The 20,737-nt window shown below is 41.1% G+C and overlaps 1 protein-coding gene across 1 annotated transcript in view; it reads right to left on the bottom strand.

Annotated features, from left to right (window-relative positions):
• DGKQ (diacylglycerol kinase theta) overlaps positions 1-8,152 on the bottom strand; it is a 94,006-nt gene extending 85,854 nt beyond the window's left edge. The window contains exon 1 of the mRNA XM_051809089.1: positions 7,954-8,152. Coding sequence (XP_051665049.1) covers positions 7,954-8,152 — 199 coding nt within the window. The remainder of the gene's footprint in view (positions 1-7,953) is intronic.
• Between the last annotated feature and the right edge of the window lie 12,585 nt (positions 8,153-20,737).

Here is a 20,737-nt window from a genome sequence, read left to right as displayed (position 1 = left end):
ATGACAAACCAAGACACTAAAGAGTGACACAATCTGCCCAGCAGAAAGAAAAGCAATGAGGAACAGAGATATTTTTTAAAGTATTCCTGCACTTAAACTGGATGTCCAATTTTCTAGCCACTGTAATCGAATACTACCCTGTAGAACAACACAGTGCTCCCATTTTAGCACCTGAAGATCAAATAATTCATTTTCTTACAAGAAAATCTGTTTAGCCAAGTATTCAGAATATCTCTAACACTGTTCTGTATATAAATCTCCTGAGATGGATTAAATTGTGGTTCAAATACAGCATTGTTTATTCTAACTATTAGCTTCTTTAGATCTTAAATAACATTACTTTTACAACAGTAAGTGACATGACAATTATATCATACAACTGGTATTTAAAAGGAAACCAAGTAAGTGAGTGATATCAGCATATTACATTCATAATCCTAAACATATTTCCAAGTAAATTCAATTTTAAACAGGGTAAAAAGCAAACATATAAAAAAGTTTCAAATACATGTGTTCTTCACATAAATATATATGAATATATATATATGAATATATATATATGAATATATACACAAACACATGTACACACTCCCATTCTTCTAGAGTCAAGCAAATAAAAATATTTAAATAAAAACAGGAAGTGAAATTAGAGGTTGACTGTACTCTACTGAATAACAAACTCCCACATGGGAGACAACAGTAGTCAACAATATGGTTTAAAAGGAAGAATACTGTGGTAGCACACTTAAAAAAAAACAAAACAAAACAAAAGAAGTACACTTCCAATGCATTTTTTATCACACTGTGATACACACATTAGCTTTTGTGCTCTGCTTGGGAGTGTTTCCTAACAGGCTCCTCTCAAAACTGAAAAGTGCCATGAAGTAAAAACGCTGGGGGAAAAAAACAAACGAAAAAGAACAGGAGTTGATCAGCACATATTATTTTATCCCTTAGAAAGGTGTATATGCTATACATACAACCTACTCTCTCCCCACTGGAGCTGAGTCAAGTTAAACACGTTCAGGTAACTTAGTCACCTGTTTTCCACACATGTTGCAAAAGCAGTTTTGCCAAAGGGATTTTTGTGAGCCAGCTCAGGATGGACCTAATTGAGCAACAAGTAGCCCAGAAGAAAGTCAGTTGGAGCTACTGAGATGCAGAGTTAGAAACAACTCTGGAAGAAAACACTGACAAAACCAAAAAGCAAAGGTCCCCCAGGGATAGCCCGACTGAATGATAATTCAAAGCTTCCCCGTGAAAAGAGAGCTCCAAAATCAGGAAGAGAATCCTGAAGTAGCAAAGTAACTTACTGACAAGTTATAAAGGCCTTGTACTGAAAAAGGAGAAAACAGACAAACAAGCAAAGTGACCCTGCCCAGAGGTAACCCACTGGAAAAAATAAAGCAAAATTCCTTATCCCTGGACTAATAATTCACAATAAGTCTGGTGGTGGGTGGAATAAACAGAAACATTTGTTACAAGCTGCCAAGAGGAGAGCAAAAAGTAAAAACCTTGTATGCCTTGTATGCCATTCTCCTGACAGTAGAAGCAGGAGGCCCCCACCTTGGGTTGCAATTACAATTGGGTAATGACCCAGACTGGGTTATAAAGCAATTGTCAATGCAAAGTGACTGCATAATGGGCTTATTTTACATGGAAAACCCCAGGACACTTAAATTACTGGGAAAACATCGAAATAAAAATAACATCACCACCAGAAAAGAACTGCTGAACAATAAACTGAGAAATCACACAGATATGTGCATTGCTGAGCAAGATGCACCACAACCTATTTTAATACAAACTTCTACATCTATAAAGAAGGAATGCAGGTCATCTTCGGAGCAAGGAACGATGTTACTGGTTTCCAAAAAGAAAGCAAATGTGAAGCAGGGAGTGCATCAGCACACACCAAATACACATAAACATCACAGAAAATCGGAACAGGTAAGTGCTTCTCCATCCATGAAGTACTGAAGCCACTTCTGACTGCAATGCTGCACAAGTTTTACAGAAAATGCTGTTAAGTGGCTCAGTACAGTACTTAGAAAATGTTTTATGCGGAAACCCTTGGAGTTTAATGTTCTTTGTTTATCACAAAACTAGTCAGGCATTTATCTCCCACACAACTGCAAGAGAGAATTAATAGCTTTTTAGACCCTTAGCACAGCACTGCAAGAACTATGGTCCGTGGGAAACTTCCCAGAGGAAGACTGAAAATTTTGTGCAAGATTAAAACAACCAGTGGTTATCAGCCTTAAGAATGGCTGAGGAACACCTGAACATAGTAAGTGTAAGCAATATTTGATGAAACATCATCTAGAAAGAAAACCTGCAGAGCACCATCAGCAGCCAGTCTGTACCATGAGGGGTCGATGAGTACCACCTTTAGTGCTTTTGGAACTCATCGCCGAGTCAGACTGATGCAGTAAAGCAGACGATACATGAAAGTGCTGTGCAAAGCTTGGTATTGGATTACTGGCTTTAGCACTTTCTGTAGTAAGTTATTTACTGCCTAATTGAGTTTCTGGACTGAAATTCGGACTAATGCTATCAACACAAACTATAGCTTCCAGCTACAGAAGCTGTGTGCATCCTCGCAAAGCTCCCTGTCTTTTTCTCTGCATCACTGATGGTGACAATGATATTTTCCTCTGATACACTGTCAGGAGGAGGCAGGAAAAAGAAAAACATAAATTCTCTTCTGTACAAAATGCATTATCCTTCAAATCCAGACCAGTAAGTTGCATTTTTCAATGTGTCAGTCAATGCTACAAACATTTTCCCCAACATGTATTTCAGCTTGACCAGAAATGAGCCAAGTTTCTGTGTTAGGTTTTATTTTGGGGAGTGTTTTTTTGTTTCAGGTTTTCTTTTCTTTTTTTTGACAGTCTGTGTTTGTTCCCAAGATGAATTCAGAGTCATATGGCTTCATCTACGTTTTAAATGCAGCAAAGTCACATCCACTCAACAGCATCTCAACCACAAACTCAAACTGCATCTCAACATCAATCATCTTACTGTTGCATGGAAAGGACCCACCACTGACAAGGAAACCAGAATAAAGCCAGCAAATCTTGAAAATTCAAACTGGTTGGAGGATAGAAGCAATATTTTACTATGGTTTTACCTGCTTGCAGCTTTTATATTTAGTTGAAAATGCTTCAAAAGCAAGCCAAGCTCGTCACAAGAAGGAAAGAGTTTGTCTTCCTTTTGAACTGCAAGCATTAAGACTTTTGCGGGAATCTCATACATTGCTCACTTCCCTTCAAAACAAAGCTGAATGAAACCTGCAGGGTCAAATATGTTTCAGATGTCTGTCTCAACAATAGAACTAACTAGAAAGGATGAGAGTTCAAGGGGATTGCTCCTTGCCCCCTTATTCTCTGCTACTATTTCCGTATCTCAACAAACTCCCTGTTCATCTGACTCCCAGCCTTAAACGAAAACACACCTTCCCTATCTAATTTCTTAGAACAGCCTTTAAATATAGTAGACTGCACTCAAAACATGCCCAGAATATGCACCTGCAGACCGCTGCAGAGATGTTGTCTGAACATCTCCAGACTCTCCTACACCAGCAAGGAACAACATGGTTTGCCCATATCTGGGACATGCCTGTACGAATCACAGCAGCTTTAAGTCTGTCTTGCCAAATCAGAGATTTATGGCACAAATATAACTCAGATTCACCATTTACATTTCGTTCTGGAAAAGCTGCACTGTTGCCAGCCAACATCTAAATCAGATTAGGAGAAACAAAGATTTATGTATCTTGGAATATATTTGGAGGTTCTGCTTTGAATACAAAGCCTAAAAATAAAAATAATTTCAAAATGCCCAAAACCTCAAAAAATAAATACAAAAACAGAAAACAAGGATGCTGCTTCCCAAAGTATTATTTGACTTAGAGCTTTCATATCAAGACAAGTACCCTACCTGCTTAAATGACATTTCCCTAGTAGAAAAAGACACAAAACATACCGAAAAGTTCATGACAGCAGCTTCCCATAAATGTCCTTATTAAATATATATAGATACAAAGAACATAAAAATGCTTAAACAATTGTTAAATTTGCAAACAAAGTTGCTTATTACTTAAATCCCTTACATTTTACCTTTGGCTAAAATAAACCAAACAGAAACATTTTCACATTAGAAAGTTCTATAGTACTGGAACTATCTGCAGCCTTCAAAATGTACAGATTCACAATTCTTCCTACTTTTTTATTCTTTAAGTGTTTTATGTAAAATAAAATAACTGTGAAAAGTGCTTTTATTGATGGCTAAAAGTAAACCCAAACTCCAAATTAAATATCTGCTAGCTATCTTTTAGTGTATGAAATTGGTTCTTCTGCAAACTACCAATGAGAGCTCTCTTTACTTCTTATACAGACTTCATATATTTAATATTTTTCATTTTTAAGATGCACACACACATGCACAAACCCTAGCCACTTACACTGCCTTTTCCTTGCCAGGTTTGAGGAAAATTAAACCCACTCTAACCTGAAATGACCTGACTTTGGAAAGCAAAGGCAATATAAGAGAGCAATTTTTCATGTTACAATTCAAGCATCACTTATTCTTTCACACGTGCACACACTTAACAAAGGAAGTCACAGCTACAAATAGTAACGTGGTAAGAAATGTAGTCATTTACAGAGGGTTTACAGAAAACAAATTTGTGGGGTAGAGGAGGGTGTGAAAATGAACCACAGATGCAAATCTAGTTGGCTGATATTACAATAAGTACGTGCACAGAAGTTTAATACTGTAAAATCTTCAGACCCAACTGGACACATAATCCACACAGCAAAACTACTGCCTTCCCTGTAAAATTTCACTTGTAAAAACATCTTGTTGATCTAGCAAGGGAGCTGCAATTGTCCCCTGGAGTACCTTCAATCCCTTACAAAGTGCTGGCAACAGTGGTTCTGGCCTTGAACTGGAGAGGGAAGCAGTATCTTATATCTAAAAAAAAGTGAGATGCAGGACACTTTGTGCCTTGCACAGAGAGCATCAGAGCATCTCTTCTGCGTATCTTTCCGAGTTCACAAGAAGAAAAGACCACTTATCTTGGCCTGCATCGTCAGAAGTGTTCTGAGAAATCATTTTATTTACTTGTATTTCTGCTACGCAGCTATGTAAGCCACGTGGGCATATGCCAGTCTGCTGAGTAGTTGACACATATACTGAAAAACTCCACAGACTTGGTAATTCTCACACACACACACACACACACACACACACACACATATATATTCACATTTCCAAGGGTCAATCACAATTAAAACTCAAATCCAGGTCACTTAGGCCACATAAATACTCAAAATAATAACAGCTAAGAGGGATTGGGGGTTTTGTTTGTTTGTTTGTTTTTGTGTGTGTGGATTGTTTTTCTCCTTTCTATAACTGATGGAGTCTCGTCATCAGCATGCTTGGTCTGCTTCACAGTTTGAAAACTTTCTGTTTTGAAGACGACCAACTTAAGTGAACATCAACATAAACAGCATCAGGAGACTGAACATCTGAACCCAAGGATTTAGAACAGCAACCATTTTAAATTCACTGAGAAAAAGGCCCCTCAATGGCTTAATTTTGAAGCCTGTGGATGGTTTATCAAAGGGAATCCAAACATCAGTTCAGATGCAATTACACTTCCAACCCTAAACTCTCTGTGGAGAAGAAAAAGGAGATAGCAATTGTCTACTGAGTTTTTCAAGTCTATAGCAAATGTCTTCTTTGCTAATAGCTGGGTGAGTTATTTAATTTTTTTTTAGCAGCATAGCACTCTGAGAGATCACCCTTTAATCACTTTCTAAAGAGTAATGATCAAACTCCATTGGTTCCGGTAAACATGACAAGGAGGTAACCATTAAACAGAATTTACTTAAAATCATTCAAGAAATCATATTAGCACTTATTAAGTAACTTGTCAAAAGCAGCCACCTTGAGCAAATGACCCACCAGGTATTTTTTAAAGTTGTTGTTTAGAAGTAAGTTGTTTGAAGGACAAACATAACACTAAGAATAGCTGGGTGAAAACAGACAAATGAGTCGGTTCTTCACCCAAAGGAAACACTGATGTGCCAGGTGGCATTATAGGGTTTTCTCACGTGCTCTGAGCAAGGAATGTTACAGCTAATGAAAACTAAGAGTATTTCCTCACACAGGTGACTTGTTTGGGGTGGAGTTTTCAGACGAGGGCTTAAAATACTTATATCAACAGTGCAACTTGGAAGTGCCTCATCAACACATGGTCATTAGACAGTGATGCTAGTGATCCTTGTCCAGAATTCTGCCTGAAAAGTCAAAGGGGAAGAACAATTCTAAGATACAAACTATCAGTGCAGTTTTCAAACTAGGAAAAAACCCGTAAACTCAATTTGCAGCTGTGCACCACCTTTTAGTATATAATGCGTGAATGGAAAAAAAAGTGAGACATCCTGGGCAAATGACTTTCACATTTTTCTATCTGTTACCATTACCAAAACCATTCGGTTCTTCAAGTGACAAAAGTGACACCTGAATGCCCACTTTTTTAACTCCATTTTTTTTAAAGTCAGTGATAGAATAAGAGACCACAGAAGACCGGCTTTGTGCATTTCCCCAATGTAAGAAATTTTCACTTGAGTTTGGGGCTTTTTGGTTAATTAGGGTAAGCAGTGACTTTCTGCTATGCAGTCAGAACAACACATCCCTTGGAAAAGTTTTAAGCGAATATTAAACCATTCTTCCAGGACTTGCTTTGCACCACACAGAAACTACTTCCACGCAACTTAACTGCGCACCCTCTTTACCCACAGCAATGACAAAGGCAGGAGATATATCAAGAACTGCAAGGTACTTGTTCTACACCTACAGCCTTGTGTGATACCCACCCAAACAATGAGGCTCTTGTACAACCCCACTCTTTCAGATGTGGTTTTGGAGCTGCAACCCAAGCTGGCTGGGCTGCATAGGCTCATGAACACATGAGGGTGCCGTTTTGGTTTTGTTTGGGTCTTTTTTTGTTTGGTTGGTTTGGTTTGGTTTTTTGTTTTTCTTTAAAGAGGGACACAGAGATCCCCTCTTGTCCCTATGACACCACTTGATTTCGCTGCATCAGAACGAGCCACGATTTCGTCACCTTCAAGAACCTCAGCTGAGGTCATGCAGGCGGACAAGGAGAGCTAGTGATTCCTTCTCCCCTCCCTGGCGTCAGACGAGGTTTAAAAGGTTCAAACTCCACACTGGTCTCAGCTCCTCCATGCCATCAGGCATTTCTGCAGCTAGGGGCATGCCTGGGATGGATCCACTGTGAACTGCTGAGGTGGCTGGTGGCTCACAGTGGGTCCACCCCCAGGATGGGCCGTGGCACTGCTGGACCATGGCAAACACCCGAGGTCACCACAAAGGAGTGAGCAGTGCCACACCTCCGACTTTTTATTATTATTGTTGTTAGAACTTTTATTATCATCATTACCAGGGTTGTAGTTATTTATTATAATTATAAAAATTATTATTGCTAGACTTACCATTGTCAGAACTAATTCTCATCACTTGCTAACAGGAGTAGAATTTTCAGTATTGTTGTTTCTGGACTTGATTTCTGCGATTTACTACTATTACTATTAAAATTTTTATTACTACTGTTAGAAAATTTTTCGTAGAATGTATTGTTTTCATTATTATATTTTGGATAGTATTTTAGCACCATATTTTACTAACATATTTCGATATTATATTTCAGCCCTGCATTTTAGTATTACATTTTTGGATTGGTTTTAATTATCATGCTTTGTTAGTATATTTTAGCGTTATACAGTTTGTTGTTAGTCATTGCTATTAAGAGTTTTCATTAGCAGTATTTTTAGTCATTTCTTTTTCCTCCCCCCCCACACCTGGCCCCGGACGCGTCCCCAGCCGGTCCTGCCCGACCCCCGCGGCGCTCCGACAGCCCCTTACCCTCGCACTGGTAGCCGGCCAGCCCCCAGATGAAGTCGGTGCAGTAGTGGCAGAAGGTGGGCTTGGTCAGGGTAACCCTGCGGAACCCGTGGCCCGGCGGGCTGCTGCCCCCCGCCGCGGCGCGGCCCCGCCCGCCCAGCACCGGGCTGGAGGCCGGGCTGCCCCCGCCGCCGCGCAGCGAGCGCGCCCCGTCCGCCATCCCCGCCGCCCGCCCGCCCGCTCCGCGCGGCACCGGCGCTGCCCGCGCTTCCGCCCCGGCCGCTCGCGGGGGCGGGCGGGGGCGGGGCCGCGGCAGCGCCCGGGCGGGCGGCGCCGCGCTGCCCCCTGGCGGCCGCGCCCTCAGGGCCGCGTCCGCTCCCTGCTCGGGCGCCGCCTGCCCGGGCAGCCCGTTCCGCAGTCTGGCCACCCTTTCTGTGAAGAAATTCCTCTTAATGTCCGAACTCAGACTGCCCTGGCACAGCTTGAGGCTGTCGCTAATTGCCTGGGAGAAGAGGCCCATCCCCACCTCCTTTCACGTAGTTGCAGTGAGTGAAAGGTACCCCCCAAACCTCCCTTTCTCCAGGCTAAGCAACCCCAGCTCCCTCAGCTGCTCCTCATGAGACTTGTGCTCCAAACCCTTCGTTGCTCTCCTCTGGACTCAGAGGTGAGACCTCCAGTGTCTTACCACAACATTAGACTAGAGAGTTTTGCTACCCCATCCTCGTACTGTTTTAGAGCACACAAAGCTCCACCTCAGGATTTCTGATGCTACACTGGGAGAAGATGATTTGCCATAGGGTTTGCCTTCTAAACTCAACATCTCTGCCTTTATGAAAAGACATAAGGGGTTCTGGTGAGCAGTCTCCTTCCTCTGAAACATAGGGGGTTTTGTCCTTTATGTTCACTTCTTGTTGCTAGTTTGGAAAGCATTTACAGGCCCGGGTGTTTCTCTGTTGCTAGTGTCTGGAATGCTTGTTTCTTTGAATGTTATTACATCAGACAGCTAGAGTAGGTTGGGACAAAAAAGGAGGCTATGCCTTTGGATTTTGTGTATATAGATGTATGCTGTCCACGTCTCTGCTCGTCAGACTGGGTCCTTGATCTCAGCTTTTGACAATCTCTTTTGACAACCTGAAACACATCCAGATACATTCATTAAGCCATGAAGGCAAGAAAAGAGTAGTTAAATTTTTCATTCTAGGCCCTGATTTATTTGTATTTTGGTGAAAGGTGTAATAAACCATCCTGTTGTCCTGTAGACCAGCAGTGAAGTCCTTCTAAAACTTCTTCTAATTTCTCCTACTCTTATTTTACATCTCTTTCCCACATTGTTAACATGAATGTATTTATGATCAGGAGGATTTGACCTTCTCAAGGAGAAACAATAGAAACAACTCAAGTGACCAAAAAAAGCATAACATGACCTTTTATGGTTGGAGAAAGAGTGAGCAATTAGATACAAAAGCTTTGAAATATTTCTAATTGCTCCTAAAAACATGATTTAGAAAACATACCCAAGATACTTTAGAGATTTTTCAAGTCCCAGATATACAAGACAATAGGGAAGAGGGAAGCAGTGTGAAACCTTTGAAGGTGTTTGCCACCTTCAAAATGAATGAGCCAAAGCCCTTAATGATAGGTCCCATCTTCCACAAACTCAGCCTTGCTTTGGTCTTTGTAAAGGTCATAGTGCAAGGCCTCTTGGAACATTTCTGGGCACAGGGAGGAGAAGACGATGAGGAGGAGCCAGCAATGGATTTGCCAGCAGTCAGTGATGCCTGACCAACCTGATTGCTTTCCATGGCAAATGGATAAATCTGTGTAGGAGGGGACACCAGTGGAACCTTGACTTCAGCAAGGTTTGTGATTTGGTCTCCCACAATACGCATGTACCCAAACCAGAACGTTATGGTCCAGCATGGGTGGACAACTATATGGGTAAAAAACTGGTTAGATGGTTGAGCACAGCAGGTAGGGGTTAGTGGGTCACACTTGAACTCCACCTGGAGGCCCATAATAGGAGGAGTACTACAGGAGTCTCTGCTGGGACCTGTTGCATTGAGCACCTTTATCAAGAACATAAAGAAGATGATGGAGAGCAGGTTTGAACGTGACACCAGGCTGGGGGAACAGTCATTACACTTTTATCCAGAGGGACCTGAACAGGCCGGAGAGATGAATGATATCACAGAATCAAAGACTGGTTTGGATTGGGAGGTACCTTAGAGATCATCTGACTGTGTCTGCCATGGGCAGAGACACCTTTCATTAGACCAGGTTGCTCAAAACCCCATCCAACCTGACTGTGAGCACTTCCAGGGATGGGACATCCACAACTTCTCTGGGCAACCTGTTGCAGTGCCTCACCACCCTCATGGTAAAGAATTTCTTCCTAATATCTAATCTAAATATACTCTCAGTTTGAAGCCATTCCCCCTTGTCTTATAACTACATGCCCTTGTAAAAAGTCCCTCTCCAGCTTTCCTGTAGGATCCTTTCAGGTACTTGAAGGCTGCATTTAGGTCACCTGGGAGCCTTCTCTTCTGCAGGCTGGACAATCCCAATTCTCTCAGCCTGTCCTCACAGGAGAGGTGCTCCATCCCTTTAATCAGCTTGGTGATCTCCTCTGGACTTGCTCCAACAGGTCAATGTCCTTCCTGTGCTGAGGACCTCAGAGCTGGACCCGAGAGTGTTCCAGGTGGGGTCTCACCAAAGCAGAGTAAAAAGGCCCCTCCCTCACCCTGCTGGCCATGCTGCTTTTGATGCAGCCCAGGATACAACTGGCTTTCTGGGCTGCAAGTGCACACAGCTAGCTCACATCCAGCCTCTCATCCACCAGCATCTCCAACTCCTTCCTGGCAGGGCTGCTCTCAATCCCTCCTTCCCCCAGCCTGTGCTGATATCCATTGGGACTCTGAGCTGTTGACCACTACCCTCTGGATGCCATCAATTTCTTACCCATCTAACAGTCTACCAATCAAATCCATCTCTCTCCAACTTAGCAAGAAGGATATTGTGGGGGACCATGTCAAAGGTTTTAAAGAAGTCCAGATAAATGACATATGTAGCCCTTTGCTTGTCCACATCAGTATTTGGAAATTGAGAGATAATGTATTGGCTCATGAAATGAAGTGGCTCATGAAGTATCAGCTTCGTAGGCAAGAGAAGTTTCAAATTTGTAGCTTTTTTACCTCTCCAAGTTGGTGATGTCTGAAAAAAAAGCAAATCCTGATCTTCATTTAAATAGAATACCTTTTTTTTCCCCAAAAAAAAATCTCACAACTGAAGAGATAAGGAGAATGTTAGATCACATTTGTGCACTCTTTGTCTGCGATGGAAAACAAAAGACAAATTCAACTTTTTGTACCTACACTACAAAAAAGTATAGGGAGGTACCTAGTATGTTTTCTTTTTTGCTTCATAGTAGCTTTACTTCCTGAAAAAAAAATTCTTTACGACAGCTGTTCTGATCACACTAGAAATAAATCAAGTACAGACTTGTTAGTTAAAAGCACCAACAACTGCCCTTGACTCAGAGAAGCAAAAGCTCTATATGGAAAGCTAACACAAAGTTCTGGCTCAGTTCCAAGTTATGCAGTAAGATAGCTGGTATGTCTTTCAGCGTTTTATTTATTTCTTTATTTATCCAGATTAAGAGATTATACCTTTTCAGATAAAAGATATAATATAGAACACATTAGACTACACAATTTAAAAAAAATTTACATATTAATATTTATATATCGAATATATACCCACTTTTCACATGGGTACAAGAAGAAAATGCTCCAATTTAAATTCATCCATCCTCTGTGGGGAAAAAAGACAACCCTACAGAGACCACATCAAGTAATATATCTTTATTTTACCAAAATCATTATTGTCAGCACTAGTAAATATTTAACAAAAAGGTAGAGAAATTTAGCACAGGCAGACATAACTGCTGAACTCATATAATATTTTAGCATTTACACTTCTTGCTATCACAGGAGCTTCTCTTGTTCTGCTAGCAAAAGTGAGATTTGTAAATAATAAGCCTTATCAGAACTGAAAGTAAAGAAAACTATGTAACAAGGTAGTGAAGTCAAGAGGCTGAAGTTTTATGTCCAATCAGCTAGCAAATATGATGATATGACAGGCAAGCTATTTGTGCTTCAAATACACTGATTTTAACATTTAATAGCTTATTTCCGGCCCTTACATTTTAGAACAAATAAATTTCTGACAAAGAGCATAAGAGATTTGCTCAGAATTAAGGAATTTGCTCAGAATTAAGGAATCACTTCTCTGGGAGAAAAAAAAACAACCAACCAGCCAAACAGAAAACCAACATATGGTTTGTTTTATTTATTGTAAAGGATTCTTAGTTTAATTTATTTGATCATGTCTTTTCTCTGGACGTAGGGAACGCATAAGCAATTCTTGTGAATAGAGTAGCTTAGTCAGTGTGTTTGGAACTGTGAAATATGCAGAAACATCCACATGTTACAGATTTTTGTTAAGGTTTGGTGAGGGTTGTGCAAACTGAAAATAAAATGTCCAAGTCTGATGTTGTTAGAACCACATAGCAGCTTCTGATTCTACACTCTAATCACGTATCAGAAACCCAGTATATGAAACACCATTTATATATATACATATATAATTTCTTTCCTCTCTCTCTATATATACACACACACATATATATACATACATATACATATTTATATATAGCCTTATTTCTCTTTATGTCTGATAGAACCTGTCAGTCCACAAGATAAATGTACTCCTTCACCAGCAAGAATATAAGGAAACACCACCTGTGCTAGACTCCAGAGCGATGTGGTCACACATGAGACACTCCTTTGGCTGTGTCACTGGTGCCCACACGGCTGACAGGAGGGGATGGTCTAAGGGCATCCCAGACTGAGGGTCCCGGCAAACAGCAAACCTTTTGAGACAGTGACTGTGGTCAGCGAAAGCAGAGTCTGCAGCCACCATCACTCACTCTGTCCTCATGAGGGGATGTGTTTCAGGCTCAGACGCCTTTCCTGACTGAGCTTGTTTCTGCTTAACTGTTTTCAGAGTGTTGCACCTGAGTGTCCTCAGTTCATACCTGCATGAGCAAGAGGAGCCATTCTCCTCTTGCCAGGAGTCGCAAGCTCCTAACCTTCCCACCTTGGGAGTCCCTGCCTATACAAACTCAAGTGTGCCCTTTAGCTGTTGCAGATGAATTCTTTCAAGAATTCATCTTCATGAAGGTTAAGGAGTTTATTGATGGTTATAAAATTAGAATTAAACAGTTATTAAATGATAATTAAATAGTAATATAATTAAAAAATAGCTGTACAGGAGAGCTCAGTGGGCTCAGGGTGGGGCTACAGATGTCTATAGTGTAATGAGATTGATTTGTAGTCAACTTGCTTAGGTGCAGGAGTACAGCCAGAGGAGTTGTAATTTTGTCTAGTCCCAGCTCAGGCTGATTCTGTCACCTCCTGATAAGCTGTGGCCTAGGTTCCTTGGTTCCTGAGAGGATAATGGCCCATCACAGTTCTCTAGGTTTGCGCATCAGGGCTGATTTTGGTTGGACCTGCTTGTTGGTGCTGCCTGAACCGAAATGCTCTCACTCAGCCAGAGCACATGGACCTGCCACCACAGCATAGGGCTCCAGCACTCACCTCTGCACAACTACCTCCTTGGAGCGATCCTGTTGTTCTCCTGCCCATCTTCTCTGATGATGTGTGCTCTGCTGGCCCCCTCCCCACGGCTTCCACAGCAGGCAGCCCTGCACCTCAACCTCCCCTGGATGAGGCCAGTATCGTCCTGGGAAGATGGACAGGCACTCCATATAACCTCACACCTGGAGGGCCTCCCATCTTCTTCCGGAGCAGCATTTGGGCTGGTGCTAAGGGGCATGCTATCATGCTGGCTTCAGCTGTCCTGCACAGTCTTCAGCAGTATGTCTGTGTCCCTTTGGTTTCCCTTGTTATGAGACTGCTGGGCCAGCTCCCCTGCACCAGCTCGATCACTACTTTCCTCTGGTACAGCTGGACGGAAACAAACACCCCCTGACCAGGAAACCACTGACTTGGATCTGCTGTGTTTCAAAATAAGGAAAACAGAAGCAGGAGCAGAAGCATATGTGAACAATAAAAAAATGGTCTGTTAAGTGCTACGTCCCTATTTGCTCCCCCTGGTTAACATTACACTTCATCCTTCTACTCTGTAATAAAGTTTATAGCTAAGGTGGATTCTGTTGATTCATGGAAAGATACATCCTGTGAGTGGTGCTGAAAGCACTGGTTTTGCAGGTGTCTATTTCTTTGAATAACGCAGGATAGGAGAGGACTCTGGAGCTCAGAGCAGGGGCAACCTCAAAGTTATATCCAGCTTTGGTACGAAAGCAATTCCCTGCTTTCTCCCAGGAGGGCTGCTGACCTGCTCTATCACCCTGTTACACAGACAAAACTTTACAATGTGTAACTCAATTCAAGATTTCGGAAAGAATGTGAGTTTTCCAGTCCATGCTGCAAGTAAAACAATTAAAAATCTGCTTGTGTGCCTTGTGATGTAACTGGGCGAGACAAGCAGGTGATTGTGGATAGAAGCTTTAAAGGTGTGCAGGGCAGCCAATAGCTCGGACAACAGCAGGCCAGGTAGAGAAGGCAGTGTGGCAGTGACCCTTATCCCTGCATAGGCTGATGTCCTTCAGCACCCTACAGGCCAGAGGAAATGAACACCCAACTTCAAAAAGTAGTCCATTGCTAGGTTAACAGTGATTCTGCACCAGTGCATTACAACCTGGGCACAGACACCAGCACCTCCAGCACCAAGGGCGTGATGGGCCTGGAAGCAATTCCTAGGAGAGTAGCTGAGAGCTTTTCTGCACAGCCTAAACCCAGGGACCCATCTGCAGGCTGGTTACAGGGCAGAAAAGCCATGAACCATTCAGATTCCCACCACAGATCACTGGCATCATGGAAGTCTAAGCACTGGAGTGCTGAACTGCATTAAAAAAAAAAGTGAATGATTTCACTGATGGAAATGAAGCATTGAGAGCCTCATAACGTACAAATTAATGTTTCATAGTAAGTCCCATTGGGTAGCTTTCTCTTGACACAATCACTGCTTTTGATTAAGGTCTGTGGTGAATGAGGAAGTCTGTTCACTGAAACAGAGATTAACAATGGAGGTACTATTTGCACATAGAGCAGTAGTAGAGGATTATCCATTCTCATGGCATCTAAATGTTGTGCTAAGAAACAGGGTAAAAAACCCCACCAACCTCTGTCTCCTTCACTATGTTATCCTCGTGTTCAGTGTGAGCCCTGTTGGGTGGTGCAATTACTGAAGCAGATCCTACTGCAGGCTTAGTTGTGTGGAATGGTTTGAACTACTTGCAAAGAGGCAAAATAAGACAACTTTTAAAAAACAGAAATAGTATTGCAGTACCTGATGTGACGTGTAATTTAGCTCTGTGCTCTCACTTTCATTAGGGGGCAGGGATACATTTACTATCTGCCCTCAGAGGCAGGAAAATATGTGCTATATCATAAGTGATCTGCTTTGGTTTGGTCAGTAGAAGCCTTGGAAGAAACTAAGTGGCATATTCTTAAATTGTGACTGCTGTTTTTATTTAGCATGTTAACTTGCTGCAGGAAAATTGAGAAATCAGAAAGCAAAGTATGAGTACAAACATTTTTTGAAAAATAGGCAATATCCCATTTTTCATTGAAAAGTAGTTAAAACCAGGTAATCAGTCATGTTCAGGCATAAAGATAAGCAAAATATTATGGACAAACATAGTCTACCATTAGGGTGGAGCAAAGGAATTTCTGATGCTTTTCTCTGCATCTTTGCTCTTTGAGCAAACCATACAGACACAGGCAGTATAAACTTTGGACTTCTTTTCAAGAAGCGTGTTTTTTAATGCTTTCTATAATGTGCCAGGTTTTTTTTACAGCTCTGATTAAGTGTTTGCTTTTCATATGGGTGTCAATGTTCACACTTTGATGAAATTATTTCATCAGCAGTTCTTCTGGCATGAGTATGTAAATGGATAATCATGGGAGAGAATGAAATCCTGGAAAGTTAAGAATTTCAGGTTGAAAACAAGTTTTTCTATCACTTCCCATACTTTAGAGAGATCAGTGAGATTTGTTTTCAGATGCTTTCTTCTCCTCCTCCATCTCCATGTAAGTAGGAAGCAGGATAGTGAGTGTCTGCTCTTAGCTCCTGCGCTGAATCTGGCTCCACTTTCCTCTCAGTTCTGGAAAAAAGAGTTTGGCACAATTTTCTACTATGAATGAATGAGTTGTCCAAGGGTGAAAATGGTATTTGGCAAATAAGGCCTAAATAAGCATTGAATTGAACATCAGCACAAGGTGTCAGCTACACAGATGAATGACACCTAAGGAAAGTGAAATACTCCCTGCTGCTGTTCTTGCATCTTTCATTATTAATGTGGTAGCTTTTATTTGTTATTAGAGCAAGACTTTACCGCTCCATTTTAGTACTATTATTATCCACAGGGACTTCAGAGGTCACATATAAATGCAGAGCCTTTGCTAAGTTAGTAAGACACATCTGGATGTTTTTTCTGATCAGAAATCAGGAATCAGAGATACAGGAAGAAGAACACTGTCCTCAGGCCCAGGTGCTCAGAGGTTTACGGCAAGTTTTGTACATAATTTTGTGCAATAAGTCCCTTGCTGCAAGGTAAAATATCATCTGAGCAGTCTGTAAAAGGGAAAAGTGACAGTATGCCTTGGGTGGTGTAAGTCACAACAGCTCCTCTAAAAGCAAAGTAGCTACAACAGCATGGATCTTATCAAGTTGAACTACAGACTTTGAGTTTTCAGCTGGTGCAAAAATAGTTAATATTTGTTGAATTAATTACTATGAGACTTCTCCTTAGTTTATGGCTAGTATGGAGGTGAAGAAAGACATAACTAATGAAGTATCTAGGCCTCTACCAACCCAGATTAAGACAGCCTTTGAGATTAGAGACTGCACTGATTTCAGCTGCCTTGCTAAAGGTAGGACACAGTGATATCTGCTGTATAATGTATTGCTAGTAGGAGGCCAGTGGTGATTTGGATTGTTAGGCAGATGCCAAGAAGTGATCCAAAGTTCCATCAGGCGGAAATGTTTGGTGGTGTTGGGAGGTCAATTAAAGAATTGTTAACTATTTTTAGAAGGTAGGACACAAAGGTTCCCTCTTCTCCCTGACTTTGGGATTAACTGATGCCTGAAAATTACTGTTTCTTAAAGGGAAAAGGCACAGGATTTTTCAAGTTTGTATGCTTTCGTTCACTTATGGAAACAGCACATCACTTTGGCTAAATGTGTAAGATTATGCAGCTCTTGTAAAATATTTTGAAATACCAGCTAGTCCCAACTCGGTGTCATCTGCAAATTTGCTAATGGTACACTCAATCCCCTCACCAGATCATCAAAAAAGATATAAAACAGAACTTATAAAGATATTAAACAGAACAGTATAGGGAATGTAAGGGTAGTGCTGTACAAATGCTTGAGGCTGTTACGTTTACCAGTCACCAAATGCACGCAGAGAGCATGTAGTAGGAAGCAGATCCCTCTTAGGTGGGGGTTAGTGACTGTGTGCAAGTTCTTTAGGCAAGTACAACAGCAAAGTGACTAGCCACATGGTAGATGGTAGAGCAGCCTGGGCTCCAGAGTTTGTTTTTTCTACCAACTTTCTGCGTTAGATTTCTCCCCTTTCATCTTTTTTCAGCTGTATCGGATGAGTAACATTTTCTGTCAGAGTCCTGAGCTCAGTAAGGGAGTGTTAGTGCAATTGCAATACAAACTATGAACAGTACAGGTCCAGGCTAACTAAGATTATTATACATTGCAGTTAAAAGAATATTTGGAATATGGGTTGTTTTCAGGTGAACATTCCCAGGGATTTAGTCCAGGTTAAGGTTGTCTACACCATTCCAGCTATGCAGATAAATACACTGGTGGTCATCAAAAACTTCTGCATTTACTCCAAGTTATACAATGTCGAAAGGGACAAGAACATTCCTTTCACTTCTACGATGTGAACAGTTTGTCTTTCTAATGCTCAGCACAGCAACTATAAGAGATTACAGCAACTGGTCAAAGACTACTCACTTTGGAAGAAATTCTCCAAAAGCATTATGTAGCCTGGCATTGAAGGCATGGTGAGGACAGTCAAGTGACAACAGTTTTTCTTGTCTCAGACAAGGCACATAATCCCATCCTCAAGTACCTTTTCTTCAGTTCCTCTGTCAGAGTCAAACAAGTGCTTTTATTCTGCAAGAGAACTGTACTGTTCCTTGACAGTCTGAGTTTCTATTCAGGAGCAAGATCAGGATCCGAGCCCCGGGGTCAGTGCTCTCACTAGTAGTGAATGATACCATGCCTCCGCTTAACCAGTAGATGGCAGAACTTAAATCTCTGTTTTGCTACTGAAATTGAAATTCAATAAACATTACGGTAATTCTGTGAAGACTTATTTTAAAATAGAAAATTAAGTAAATCAGTGCTAAGACCGGAAGCAAATTATAATATATTTGTTAAAATGTGCCAACCACATAATTTCCTTTAGAGGATGCACAATCATCTAATTAAAGAGGGAGATGCAGCAGGTCACTTAGGTCAATAACCAGAACCCACTCTGGTATTTCTGAGATGTCTTCTGAGAGATGTTACACTATGTATTTTCAGACTTGCACTACTGTTGCACAGCAACAATTCAACACAGCTTAAAACAGTCGTGACTGACAATGAAATCTGAGCATGAACTCCTTTGTGAGCCACCAAACAAATTTATTTTCCCGTACTCAGGACAAGCTGTAGGCCATAACCTGCAGGCTGTCACACCGGTTCTCACACATTCACAGATGGCTTCCTGGAGTGAAACACTTTTACCAAGTGCTGAATTCATTTGAATATATAAGTTCATATCATGCTCTGTAGGACATACTACATTAAATGATGTACCCTTAGGTGCTGCTTATAGGGACACAGTACTCCAGAACAAACCTCACCAGGCATTTTCATTATACTGCACAGAGCCAGGAAAAGCAGGAGGATACAGGCAGACACTTCTTTGGGATGACCACTTCAAAGGACAAACAGCTCTGGGTCCTCTAGGCTGACAATTCCATTTTATTGCCTCCCCCTCATCTCTGTCCTAGCTCAGTTAGAGACTGATTGCAGCAATCCTGTGACTGCAGCAATCGTGTAATGGCTGCAACCTCAGTGATCAGCTGAGACTTCATGGAGGATTGCCACAACACAGAAGTCTACTGCCATATGTTAAGGCTTTATTGGCTGTAATAAGCTGAAAGCTGCCCCTTGGGAATTCAAAGTGTTTGTAACTTCTTGATAGGATCAGAAAGAGTGAAATATGTTCAGAGACAAAAAAATGAAGTCAGATAGGAATTAAACAGACATTATATGCTCCCTGGACTTCCAGGACACTGGTGAATAATCTTAGAGAACATTCTAGAAGGAATCTGAGCTTAGACTGAGCTTCTTGTAAATGGATTTCAGTAAGACAGGAAGGACAAAGGACTGACACATAGTTCCTCATCTACTGTGAAATAACTTAATGAAAAATCCTAAAAGCAGGAAGTCACAAGTACTGGGATGTTCATGACTGCAGTTATTCCTTTCTGAGTCCATCTTCACTGCAAGAACTGAAAGTAATTGTCTTTAACCCTGATTTAGCTCAGTGCATGATTGCCCAAGAAAACTCTTGGACATCCTTGCAATCTGATTTTAAAACCAAGAACCCATTTCAGTAAACATCTTCCTCACAAACAATGGATCTAATGTAGTTCTCACCTTCTAACAGACTTGGGAGAGAGGCAAATCCTAAAACAAACTTTAAGTTATTGTAAACTCATCCCCACTGGGAAGAAGGACAGCCTCAAATACTCATAATGTAAGTGTCAGCCTGCAATAACCTTCAGACAGCATTACCATAAACCCTTGAACAATCAGCCTGTCTTGCAATCCCCTGATGGCCTCTGTGTCCTTATACAGAACCACCAGAGGCTGAAGCAGTTTTGCCTCTCTTTCTGTTATATAAAATCTTCCCTCCTACCCCTCAACCTCAGAGGCCTTCCTTCCCCACAGAACAGAAAATACAAACCTTGCAGATATGCAGCGATAGAAGTCAGCCCTGATGTATGGATTTCCCATTTCTGTTGCTGACCTGTGATTTCACTAACCTTTGCTTTTTGCCCAGGAGACATTAGGTTAATCAGATTTATCAGGTTAATCAGCAATTCCTTTGGTATGTAAGTTTGAAGAATGTTATTCATGATTCAAAACTTAGTGACAGATGTGGGCCTTGGTTCTGTTAGAAAAAACAACAACAAAACTATCACAATCCTTTTTTTTTTAAAGGAAGTGACCCAAAGAGTTATTATAGGACTTTATATCACAAAGAGGAACACAGCTGAAATGCTTTTATTGCTATTAATTAAAAATATACAAAAATAAAAAAATCTATCCAATAATGAAATATCTGCAGTTCTAAGGAAAGCACTGAGAGGTTTTAGAAATTCTTTGGTTTTTCAGACCATCAGAGTCATCTACTATCTTGGGGTGTCCTGTAGAAAATATGGGCCTTCACCTTCAACAGCCAAACTGCACACATGACTTTGTTCTACCAAACTCAATCTTGTGAGCCTCTCTGGCCAAAGATGTGAAAAGAATATTATTAATGAATGTCCAGTTCCATGTTAGCCATGTGTTAAAGCAAATCCTATGTTCTAAAAACTAATTCAATTCTAAAAGGAGAATAATAAAAAAAAAAGTGCAT

The sequence above is a fragment of the Manacus candei genome, unplaced genomic scaffold, assembly GCF_025592945.1.
Source record: "Manacus candei isolate 608988 ecotype Guabito, Panama unplaced genomic scaffold, ASM2559294v1 h1tg000074l, whole genome shotgun sequence".
Lineage (NCBI taxonomy): Eukaryota > Metazoa > Chordata > Aves > Passeriformes > Pipridae > Manacus > Manacus candei.
This window is presented reverse-complemented; position numbering and strand designations above follow the sequence as displayed.